This window comes from Giraffa tippelskirchi, chromosome 3 (genome assembly GCF_054371585.1).
Source record: "Giraffa tippelskirchi isolate mGirTip1 chromosome 3, T2T-mGirTip1v1.2.pri, whole genome shotgun sequence".
Taxonomy (NCBI): domain Eukaryota; kingdom Metazoa; phylum Chordata; class Mammalia; order Artiodactyla; family Giraffidae; genus Giraffa; species Giraffa tippelskirchi.
In genome coordinates this window covers 6553997-6566788 of record NC_137277.1, presented here as the reverse complement: position 1 = coordinate 6566788, position 12792 = coordinate 6553997, and the positions used below count along the sequence as shown (strand labels likewise).

The 12792-nt window shown below is 47.2% G+C and overlaps 1 protein-coding gene across 1 annotated transcript in view; it reads right to left on the bottom strand.

Moving 5' to 3' along the window:
- Window positions 1-11924, bottom strand: part of RAB37 (RAB37, member RAS oncogene family) — a 65858-nt gene extending 53934 nt beyond the window's left edge. Inside the window, exon 1 of the mRNA XM_081575122.1 lies at window positions 11853-11924. Coding sequence (XP_081431248.1) covers window positions 11853-11924 — 72 coding nt within the window. The remainder of the gene's footprint in view (window positions 1-11852) is intronic.
- Window positions 11925-12792: the final 868 nt, after the last annotated feature.

Here is a 12792-nt window from a genome sequence, read left to right as displayed (position 1 = left end):
GAAGAGCTTCCCTCCATTCCAGCCTGAGTGTCACCTCCCGCTTCCTCACCCCCTACCCCCTACCCCCGCACCCCTCCATCACCCTCTATCAACCTCCTTCCTGGGAGATTGGAAGTTGGGTCATCCTCCTCCATAGGAAAACCTACTCCCACCCTCAGGGTAAGGTCTGGCTCCACAGCCCCAATAAATCAGTCCCTTTAGAGGGTGACGTCAGTTCATTTCCTGAGTCTGGTCATTAAGAAACTGAGTTGGACTATTTAGTCTTCAGCAACAGCACGAGTGAGACACAACTAGCCCAGTTGAGGTGGCAGAGTGACGAGTTCAGTCCATTTCTTTTTCAGTCCCTTCTCGCTAAAACACTGAAAATGTCCTCTGATCCACCTGGGATTACCATAGGGGCATCTGTCGTTGCATGATGAGCCCGCAGCTAACGTCACCCCCATTCTCCTGGGAAATGGCTCTCTTCCACCCTCCATCCCTAGGGCCTGGGTGGGACTGACTCCACCTTCGTGGGTGACATTGGCCCATCTCAGCCCAATGAGCATTAGCTCTAGGACTTTATTTATTTATTTTTGCCTGCACTGTCTTCATTGTCTTTGCTCAGGCTTTCTCTAGTTGCAGCCAGCAGGGGCTGCACTTTATTGCGGTGTCCGGGCTCCTCATTGTAGTGGCTTCCCTTCTTGCCGAGCACAGGCTCCAGGCTCCCCTGCAGGCTCAGGAGTTGCTCGCCAGCTTCAGTAGTTGTGGCTCGTGGACTCTGGAGTGAGGGCTCCATAGTTTGGCTCCAGGCTTAGTTGCTCTGCAGCATGTGAACTCCTCCTGGACCAGGGGTTGGACCCATGTGCCCTGCGTTGGCAGGTAGATTCCTAACCACTGAGCAACCAGGGAAGTCCAGGGCCTTGGCATTTTTGAGTTTGGATGTTTTTTTGGCTTTGATCTTTAGAGACACTGAGATGGGGTAGGGGGTATCAGCTTTGCTTCTCTGAATCTGACTCTGCCACACTTGGGCCATGCGTCTTTGCTCCGGGCACGTCTCAGAGGAAACCCCCTCCTTTCTTGGATATTGGACTTGAAGGGATTCCTGTCTGGGGTGCCTGGAGCCATTCTGAGCTCCACAGGTGGGCTCGTTCCTGGAGCTGTGAATATTACAGCCTTTTGAAATAGTCACTGAATTGGGACCCCGAACTTGGCACCCCGAGATTGCCACAAGCATTTGACCTGGTCCTCTGATTTTCCCATCATGTGAGACGAGAAGTCCCCAACTTAAGGACGTCTTCATGGGCACCAATATCTGTGTGTCCATGTTGGGCCGAAGTCAGATATGGCCCGAGTCTTCTGAGCCAGCCCGCTGAGCCACCCGGTTTGCCTGACTCAGCTCCTTAGGGTGGGGAACGAGCCTTGTTCCCGGGCTCTCGGGCACAAACAGCACTCAGCAGATGTTTGCTGAATCGATTCTCAAGATTCTCAATCAAGCATATCTGGTTTCAAGAGGGGCATGTGGAATGGGAGAGTGGTGGGGTATAAGGAAATGACCCCAACCCCCTTTTTTTCTCTTTCGTGGTCTCTCCCTTAAAACCCAGATCCCTAAGGCCCTGACATGAGCCCTGAGCAGGACAGAGGCAGAGCTGTGGGTCCACACCTGTGAGTGTCATCGGGATGATGAAGACCTCTGAAGAGGAAGCATCTCGCACCCCCGTCCTGGCCACCTTCCTCTCGCCCCACAACCAGGTCAAGTCCAGGGCATGCTCCAGCTCAGAGGCACGTGGTCCCTAAAGGGGTGCAGGAAACTGGGTATCTGGGGAGACTAGGGTGCCTGCCTGATTGAGGTCACAGTTAAACACAGCCGAGGGAGGGAGAGATCAGAGAGGAGAGGACCCGAGGGTAGAAAGGGCCGAGGGAGCCGTAGATTGAGGCCATCCTTTCAGCCATCAAACCGTATCATCCTGACATCGTTCAGCATTTGAGTTCTCCAAGTCTCCCTCTCTTTTATCTTCCCTGAATTTCATACTTAGCAAACCATCCCCTGATTATAATATGACTTGACATCCAGGACAATACATCAGTTTTGTGAGTTTGATTAACACAAGCCTGCCTGGAAAGATAGATCCATTGGGTTTTTTTGTTTGTGTGTGTGTGTGTGTGCATGTTTTGGCTTTTATTTTTAATTCATCTTTTTTTTTTTGAGATGAATCCACTCTTGACTGAGTGAGCAAAACTGGGTCTCTGATCCTACAGAGCTGGGGCCAAACATGGGACCCTGTCAACACCCGAAAGTGATGACAATCTGTGATCCCCTTGGTGAAGCCCTTTGGCCTCTGCTGAATCCATCCATTTGCATTTCCAGCTTGCTGGGGTTTGAATCTGGGCTTTGCTACCAATTAGCTGTGTGACCTTAGGCAAGTTCCTTAATGTCTCCGTGCTTCAGTTTACTTATCTGTAAAATAAGATTAAAATAGGTTTGCTGTAGGGCTGAAGGCTGTTAAGAGCTTAGCACAGGGCCTGGTTCATCTGTGCTTTGCAAGGATCTGCTGTTGCTATTTGAATTTCCGTAATGCCTACCTGCAGTGACCTTGAGCAAGTAACTCTTTTTTTTTTCATCTGGCTTCTGTTTCCTTATTTATCATATGGAACTAATAATACAATCTATTGGAAAAAGCATGGGGCAAAAGTAAAGTGTCATAGAATGTATTGTAAGTTTTTTTTAAAAAAACTATAATGCTCCACAAATGAACCAGGGGTTTATTTTTATCATTTATGAGGAACAATTATTAGTCTCACGGGGTCCCTCTGGACTATAGTGCTGTCAGTTACAGACTGGCACTTGTCATGCATGCTTGCCATCTACCTCTACAAAGATTAAATCAAGAGCTGCTGCAGCTGCTGACCTTTAACACTCCCTGAAGGAGTTCAGGATGGAGAGCAGGAATGAGGCACTCTGTACTCTGGGAAAACTGGTAGGACAGGTCTTCAGATATTATCAGGAGCTGATTTTATGAGCCCAATTCTTATATGTCCTCATATCTAGAAAAGCACTAAAATCCTTCATCATGATGACTGTTCCTCGTGACTAGCGAAGGCCTCACGAGACTGGTAGAAACCTTCTGGAAAAATATGTACTTGATTGTGTCCCCCCTTTGCCGACAAAGGCCCATATTGTCAAAGTTATGGTTTTTCCAGTAGTCATGTATGGATGTGAGAGTTGGACCGTAAAGAAGGCTGAGCGCCAAAGAAGTGATGCTTTTGAACTGTGGTGTCAGAGAAGACAGCAAGATCAAACCAGTCAATCCTAAAGGATATCAATCCTGAATATTCACTGGAAGGACTGATGCTGAAGCTGCAGCAGCTTTGGTCATCTGATTCGAGGAGCCAACTCATTGGAAAAGACCCTGATGCTGGGAAAGATTGAGGGCAAGAGGAGAAGGGGGCGATAGAGGATGAGATGGTTGGGTGGCATCACCGACTTAATAGGCATGAATTTGAGCAAATTCCAGGAGACAGTGAAGGACTGGGAAGCCTGGCCTGCTGCAGTCCATGGGATTGCAAAGAGTCAGACACAACTGAGCAACTGAACAATTCCCCCTTAACCAAAAATCACATATACACTGACTTTTCCTCCCCTGCCTCTTTGGAGCAGTTTCTCAGAGCTGTTTGAGGTGCTGTCTCCCGGGCTGCAGTCAGTCCTCATTTTGCCCCCAATAAACTTAACTCGCAACACTCATGTTGTGCTTTTTTTTTAAGTTGACAGTGCAGATGATTTTAATACTTAGTTTCCAGCCTAGTGAAACCTGAGAAGGGGACCAGAGAAGAGGGAAGACGGTGGGTAAAGAGGAGCTTTGGCACGGCTCCCCACAGAGGAAGGGGGAACCTCAGGGGCTGGAGGAGGCTCTGAGTCTGTACCAGCAGCTTCGCTCCCTCCCAGAGGTTAAGGGGCTTCTCTGTGTGAAGCTGGGAGAGGCTGGAAGAAGTTGGTGCCAGTTCCTGACTGTCCCCTGAGGGTATTGCTCTGATACACGGCAGAGCTGCTTTTTAAAAAGCAGAGTTGCTGTTAGTGATGCGGATGCAAATTCAGATGGCAGAGGGAGGAGGAGGGGAAAGGTTTGCTTTGCCTTTGAAAGGCAGTAACAGACAAGAAGAAACAAAAAATAGGAAAACCTCATCACTGGCCCTGCCTGTACCTTGTGAATGTGTGTGTGTGTGGGGGGGGTGTTTTTGCTGTTGGCAACTGAGGGTGGGCAGATGGCTAGAAAGCAAAAGGGAACGTGGACACAAGCGGAGCTTGGTTCAAGATGCCTAAACGAGTATCTATGGCGCTTACATAAGCACCAGTTATTAAAAAGATACCTTTATGTTAATGGGTAAAACTTGTCTGCTAAAAACAGAAATGCAAATAAGTAGGGAGGGAGCAGACTTTGGCATCAAGGTCAGGGAAATAAGGATCATTTGCTAGGGGAACTGTGAGCTCTGCTTGTTCCAACAGTTACATTCTTTCACGGCATCACTTAGGGGCTTCCCAGGTGGCTCAGTGGGTAAAGAATCCGCCTGCAATGCAGGAGATTCAGGGGACACAGGTTTGATTCCAAGGTCAGGAAGATCCCCTGGAGGAGGGCATGGCAAACCACTCCAGTATTCTTGCCTGGAGAATCCCATGGACAGAGGAGTCTGGCGGGTTACAGTCCATAGGGTTGCAAAGTGTCAGATACAGCTGAAGGGACTGAGCAAGCACCACTTAGGACCTCACTAAGTTCATGAGTGGCACAAGGTCTGGAAGGCTTTAACGAGTGCAGTCAGGGGTTAAGATGTTTAGGTCTGTTGTTTGCTGCTGTCTTGGAGCTCTCTTATCTGTTCCCCAGAAAACTTCCTCTCTTGGCAGATGGGAGGGTGGTCCAGGGCTGTTTCAGTTGGGGAGGTGCTTTTCTGAGCTCTCTGTGATCTCCATCCTTGCTTGCAATCTCATTATTCCTCTTGTCTGGGAGGAGGATGGAAACAAGGAGCGTGCTGGGATATTCTTAGAGCCACTTCACATGTCTAGTTCCACAATCCCCTACCCTGCTGCTCACCTCTGGCTGTTTACTTCCAGCAAAGCTGGATTTCCTGCCCTGAAGATGAAGGGAGATGGCCCAGTCCTTTCCCAGAACAGCTCACGAGACGATCACTAGCACAGCAACACTAGTGAGTTTCAGATGTTTCCTCACAAACAGTCCCAGGAACTCTAAATTAGAGGGGAGAAGTGTTTGGAGTGGGAAGCCTGAGACTTTGGAAAATGACCTGGAGAGGTTGGGCAGAGTCATGATCATTTCCTGCTAAGGTTATCCAGGAGAACCAGCCAGCATCTCTCCCCAAGCCAGCTGGCTGAGCTGGGATCTGGGCGGGACTGACAGATTAGCTCAAGGAGTCCCAGAGGGTTAGAGATTGTTAATGATGTAACATACACATCATTTGTTTATTGGAAGGTCTCCAGAGTGAGCAAGAGAGGAAAACAAGCAAATGGAAATATTCTACAAGGAGAGGAACAGCTAATCTTTCTAGGCTTTCTTGTTTGTTTCCGAGCTGAGAATGGAAATCAGGCAAGAGTTGGACCTAGTCTTCTCACGCTTTCATTTTTTAATATATTTTTTCTTTTGCTTTTTCGTTTTCCATCTCTTCCTCCCTTCTCTTTCTCCTCCTTCTCCTTTTCCCTATCTTTTCTTAAAACCACTTTATTGAGGTGATGAACTTTGAAGGTGAAATCTCTTCACCTATAGGGCATGGATTTTTCTGTGAAATCAGATGCCTTGACCACCAATTTGTGTTTCATTAACTTTGTTTGATGGAAAAAAAATGTCCCCGAGGGATAGGGAATGGTTAGAGGGAGACAGATTAGCTGGTATGGTCTTTCGCTGATTGATTTGTCTTCCTCTGATAAAATTTTCTGATAGGGAAGAAACATACCACTGAACCCAGACTGTTCTCTAGGATGAATGGGTGGTGGCCTTGTGAGAGGGAGGGTGGCTGGTGTACAGATCTCTGCCTTTCTTAGATATTAATTCTCGAGTGGGGGCCATGAGCGAGAAGCCTCAAATTGAGATTAGAAGTGACCATTCCTCTCTGAGTTACCTCCTTGTTATCTTCCTAGAATTTTATCAGGGCACCTCTGAGACTCTACTGAGTATTACAGCAATTTGTGTGCGTGTTTTACAGACCACGGGCTTACTGAAGGTGGCAGCTAGTTTTGGTGTGTGTGCGCCTATGTGTGTGCAACCTTTATAACGCTCATCATAGTTTCTTACCCTTTGGAAACGATCCATAAATGTTTGCTGAATGACTAGATGAGGCACGTGGACTACCGAGGGAGATAAACGTACAAGAGAGATGTGAAAGATCAGCCCGAGAGAGGAGGGAGAGGAGGAGAGGTGACCTGCTTCTGTGTCCCACTCACGTAGAAGAGGTGTCAGGGGCAGAGTTAGAAGGAATGGGAATCCTGTGGGACAGGGACCTTTTGATTTTATCTCCCTAGTAATTCCATTTTTCCCCAATGAGGACCAGCCCTGGATGAATGGATGGACAGTTCACGTCTTTATGCCCCCTCTTCCCCCTCCCCAGTCGCTGCTTTTTCTGAGGTGCTATGGAGAAGACTGACTGTAGCGTGTGAAATATTTGCTCCTCTCGAAACAAAACTGGCTTGTGGGTGTTCATCGCAGCACTGGGGTTGGTGCGTTAGGAAGCGAGCTCTTGAACTGAAGTCTCTTTGTCCTGATTCACCAGCATCGGGGGCAAAAGCTGCCTCAACTCTTTCCCCAGAATTCACAGTCAGGCCCTGGCACAGCAAGAACACAGCATGGAGAGTTTCTGAGCCCCTAACTCACGTTGCTGCCTTTAGTGGCTCCTGAGATTGTACTGGCAGCAAGAGAGGGCTGAGAGTTCTCTGACGGAAAGAGCAGCAGGGTTGTTTACATGTTTTAAATTATTTAGCTGCATCAAATATTCAGGTTTGTGAGAACAACAGCAACTCTATTTAAAACCTCCAAGCTCGTGATGGATGAACTCTGCTTCCAGGCAGTTCCCAGCTTCCAGCCCAGACTCAAGGAATATTCTGAGAATTTCTTAGGCTCATTTGGGTCAGCCTTCACCTCTTGGGATGAGTTAATGTGGGGGCCTCCAAGGCTGATGATCTTTGGCGAATGTGTTTCAGATAAATGAATTTTAATGAGAGGTCTCATTGCATCCGTTAGGGAAATTAAAATGAAGGGAGTCTTGCCCAGGCTTCAGAAGCAGGGGAGCAGGCCTCTGACCCACCTGGACACTACCTAGATTCATGGCCTGCCTGAGGGCACAGCAGGTCAGGTGACACTTTAGATAAGAAAGGGAGTGAGTCTTGGAATCTCTTAAGTCCCTGAGGACCTGGCCAGAACTCTCCCCCTTCTCCCCCCATCTAAGAAGTCTTATGACTCAGCAGGTGAAACAAACAGCATTGTAAAAGTTAAAGTTAACCCAGAGATGCATTTTTGCATACAAACTGATGATGATATCAGTTTGGGATCTGGGATTACAAATGAGAGCCCCCCCAACTGCAATTTGATGTCTTACCCCTGGGCTGGATGCACCACCTGGGTGCTGTACTGTGATAAGCCGCTTCAGTAGTGTCCAGCTCTTTGCGACCCTGTGGACCGTAGCCCTCCAGGCTCCCCTGTCCCTGGATTCTCCAGGCAAGAATACTGGGGTGGGTTGCCATGCCCTCCTCCAGGGGATCTTCCCGACCCAGGGATTGAACCCGCATCTCTTATGTCTCCCTCATTGGCAGGCAGGTTCTTCCACTAGCACCACCTGGGAAGACCCTTTCCCAACTGGGATTCCAGGTTGCTGTCAGTGAGGGACTTCCCAGTGCTGTTCAAGTCTGGTTGGAGGTTGTTGGCCTGATTTGGTGATGTATAGACTGTTACGTCTGCCTGTTGTTTCTATTTCTTTTCTTTTAATGACAGCATATTGAAATTAAGTCAAATAACCCTCTATTAAATATTGGGATTGTTTATGTGTAACAAGCAGTTTCTTTTGTTAACAAATCCTTCGAACCTAAAACACAAGTAAAACCTGGTGAAACAGCGTCCCATACCTCACCTCCCAGAGAAAAGAGGTGTTCGCCTTAGGAAATCAGGGTTGCGAGGTTCACACAGAATTCAGGAGTTTTGCGTAGGTGGGTGTGTGAGCTCAGTCCCTTGGGATCACGCCGGTGAAGTGTGTGTGTGTGTTTCTGTGTATGAAGCTGCTGCCCTTCTCACGAAGCTTCATCATGTTAGGTGAGACCCAATGAGACACGTACTGAAGTTGTTCCGGAGCTCAAGATGGGTGTCCTAATAACAACCATTTATTGAATGTTTCTTATACACCTAATAAATAAATAAAGATATTACATTATCTAACATTTTCACTTAAAAAAAAAAAAAACCCTTCAGCAAGCCAGGTATTATTATCCCTGTTTTATAGATAAGAAAAATAAGGCTCACAGATGTCTTTCAGAATCAAATCAAGGTCTGGTCTGATTCCAAGTCTGGGGTTTCTTTCCACCATACAGCAATATCTCTTCTCTGGCAGCTTTCTAGGACTATCCTACATAAAATTTAGGAGCTCTGTCAAAACATTAAATAATACTTCACCCTCTGTAAAGGTGACCTCTGGGGAGGAGGATGGGGGCGTGTGTGGAAAGTGGTATGTTGGGGGTGGTTTCTGGGAAGCTGGAAAAGTTCTATCCTTTTTTTTTTTAATTTGTTTTTTGGCTGCATCACGTGACATGTGAAATCTTAGTTCCCTGACCAGGGATTGAACCTGTGTCCCTGCAATGGAAGTGCAGATTTCTTTTTCTTAAAATTTATTTGTTTATTTTTGACTGTGTTAGGTGTTTGTTGCTGTGCAGGCTTTTCTCGAGTTGCAGTGAGTAGGGGCTCCTCTCTAGTTGCGGTGTTCAGGCTTCTCCTGCCGCAGAGCACAGGCTCTGGGGTGCATGGGCTAAACTCACTGTGGCATGTGGAGTCGGTAGTTGTGGCTGGAGGGCTCTAGAGCACAGGCTTAGTAGTTGCGGTGCCCGGGCTTAGCTGCTCCAAGGCATGTGGGATTTTCCTGGATCAGGGATCGAATCCTTGTCTCCTGCCCTGGCAGGCAGATTCCCTACTCCTGAGCCACCAGGGAAACCAGGATGTGCAGATTCTTAACCACTGGATCTCCAAGGAAGTCCCAGTAATGTTCTATCTTTATTTTGGTAGTGGTTGCACAGAAGTGCTCACTTTGTGCTAATCCATCAGGGTATAGACATATGATTTGATCTTTTCATGTATCTGTCATACTTCAAAAAAATGTTTATTTAAAAAAATCCTCCCTAGAAATTAATGTTGGAAGGAGGCCCTCCCTCCTATGGTCAGTTTGTTATAGTGAAGCAACAGGAATTCCTCAGACTCTGTTATAAAGTTTAAAAGAATACAAATATGTTGATACCCTGCCCCTTTACAAAAAGGTTTCTAAGTGGATCACAATAAAAAGTCATGTACAATAATAAAATAATACTAGGAGGAGGTGACCAGTATTATAGGAAAAGGAAAATTGCTACCCACATACCCTGTTTAGTATCACAGAAGGTTTAAGGCCAGCTTCTACCCTCAAGATGGTCACAACCAAGTTGAAGATATTGAGCATTTACTAGTGGTAAGTAGACACCTGTCTTCAAATGTATTGGAACTTGTAGGAATAGGCTCCTTTCCAATTTGATAATAAACCCAAAGGAAGTTAATGCTATCATGGGCTATAGCCCAGATCTCCTTTGTGGGTAACTGAGGTGGGAAAGACCATACATGAGCAATAATTTTGAAACCTGGACCACCAAGTCTTAAAGCTTTTTAAATGGATATTTATATCTTTATAGGATGGTTTAAACTTGGAGAGACCCACATATCTAGTCACCAGCATGCTTTTGTAATTGATTTGTAATTACGTTCCCTTCTGTTTGCATGCATTTTTGACTGAGGCTAGATTCACCACCTCTAAGAACACAGACCTTATTCTAGTTTATTTCAAACAGCAGTGGTTTTTAAACTTCCTGACTGGAGAAGTTAAGCATTTTTCTTCTTCTCTATACCCTAGAGGTTCAGACACCTAAAGCGAGAAGTCACTGGACTCAACAAATCTATAGATCCACTTCTGTTAGTAGTTGGCTTTTTGCAGTTTGTGTCAGAAATAGCCAGTGTGGTACCTGGCAGTTCCCGAAAGTTTAGTGTGCATATTTATTTTCTAGAGATCATGTTAAAATACATATTCAGATTCAGCAGGTCTGGGGCGGAGCCTGAGATGTCACATTTCTAACAAGCTCTGAGGTAAGGTCAATGCTGCGGGTCCGTGGACTACACTTATAGAGAGAAAAGAATATTAGACTTTGAATCATAATTCCTGGCTTTTAGCACTTTGCCATTCACTACCTTGTTTTCTTGGACAAGTCACTTTACCGCTGCAGATTTGAGTTTCCTCAAATATCAACTGTAGGCGTGCATGCACGCTAGTAGGCTTCAGTCGTGTTTAACTCTGTGTGACCCTAAGGACTGTAGCCCACTAGGCGCCTGTCCATGGGATTCTCCAGGTAAGAATACTGGTATGGGTTGCCATGCCCTCCTCCAGGGGATCTTCCTGACCCAGGGATCGAACCCGCATCTCTTATGTCTCCTGCGTTGGCAGGTGGGTTCCTTACCACTAGCACCACCTGGGAAGACCATCAACTGTAGAGTAGGGAACAAAAGTGGATGAGATTACTTCAAAGCTTACAATCATGGAATTTTCAGAATGATACCTTGATTTAAAAAACTCCATGTATAGGACTATGTACTGTCTTTCAGGGACTAATAGATAAACCACTGTTAACAAAGCAGGAAATAAAAGGGCTGAACGAAGAAGGCAGAGAAAGAGATGAGGAGCAAGGGTGACTTCTTATGGCAAAATACACATTCTGCTTATTTACAGTGATTTAAAAAAAATTATTTATTTGGCTGTGTCGAGTCTTAGCTGTGGATGCAGGAAACTTTAGTTACAGCTTGTGAGCTCTAGTTCCCTGATCAGGGATCGAACTCAGGCCCCCTGCATTGGAAGTGTGGAGTATTAGCCACTGGACCACCAGGGAAGTCCTGACTGATGGTTTTCGATTGAAAAGTGTTGCCTGTAGAGAGGCTGCTACTTTCCCCCAACAATCACTTCAAGAGGATGTTATTGGTAATTTACATTACTGATAATTTAGTTATGTTATTGATAACTTAGTTATATAAAAATCTTGAATGAGAGAAACAACGGGTGAGTGTGAGCTATGAAATAAGCACTTTCAGGAGGCTATGAGCAAGTCCTGGCTGGAGGGCAAGTTTCTGGAGGTGCAAGGGAGTCTGGTTTGAAAACAACAGTTTATTTTTGCTGCAGACCACTTTGATGTTTAATTTCAGCCACGTTGGCCAGGAATTCAGGTATTTGACTGCAACTACTAGACTTAATGGGACTGGAGCTTGCAAAGCAAGGGTGGAGGAACAAATGTATCCTTCCACAAGGGTTATGGAACACAAAGATTCTTGAGGGTCACAGGGTTGAGAGTCAAGAGAGAGGATGTGAGAAAGAGACACAAGTGATTTAAATGAATGAACGAAGCCCCCGACAATCTGAACCTCTGTCGGCGGCCCCTCCCCCGTGTACATACATCTGTTTTAAGTAACAATCAGCATCATGCAGAAAGGATTCCCCAGGCTCACAGGTACGGTCTAGTTTCTATTTAAGTCCAAAGCCAAATGAAGGGAGGAGAGAACTGGTGACGGCGCCCTCGCCCAGGATTGAGATGGGAGCCGGGGGGATCCCGAGGAGATCCTTACCTTATGCAGGACGTGCTCATGGAAGTCAGGGCCGGCTCCCCCTTGGTAGGAGTCGAGTCTATGCATGTCCATGCCCGGCTTGGAGCCCGCTGTTCCCCGCTCTCCCAGCGCTCTGCGTCAGCTCCGTCCGGTCTCCTCAGGGTGCAGCAGGCTCGGGTCTAAACCCCGCGGGCCGGCCGCATCCGGTTCAGCACTGGACAGTTCCCGCAGCCGCTGCGGCGCGGTACCCTGCGAGCAGGCGGCCTCTCCCTTCCGTGACCGCAGCGTTTCAGCACCAGGAACAGCGATACCGTCCCTGCGCGCCCAGGGCCAGAGTTCTGAGATCCCGTCCCCTGTCTCGTGACTCCAGGCTGTTGGGAAGGATGCAAGATTTCAGTTTAGCCGGCGGTCCGTGCGAATCTCATTCAGCTACCGGATCCCGGGGCCTCAGCGTCCCGGCTGCGTTCTCAGGGCATTGTGGTCCCGGGAGCTCACCGTTCCCGATTCTTAGTGACCGAGCATCCCCGTCACACCACGCAGCTCAGCTCTCCTCCTGCGGTTGCAGAGGCGAAGCCCAGAGACGCTGGAGCCACTTCTCTTTGATCTCTAGACAGTTCCCTACAGGATGTATGAGATCGACAGATGATGGCCCAGAGGGGTCCCTGAAGTTTCTGAAATAATTTGCACAATTCTGCTTACCTGCATTTCCCTACAGAGAGGGTCCAGAGCTTAAATTACATTCTCTAGGATGCATATGTCCCCCTCCCCCAAACTTAAGAACATTTGGCTTGGGAAAGGCAGAAGTGTTATTTGGTTCGGGTTCCAGAGTTCAAATCATAACTCTGAAAATGATGGGCTTCCCTGGTGGCTCAGCTGGTAAAGAACCTGTCTGCAATGCAGGAGACCTGGGTTTGATCCCTGGGTTGGGAAGATCCCCTGGAGAAGGGAAAGGTTTCCCACT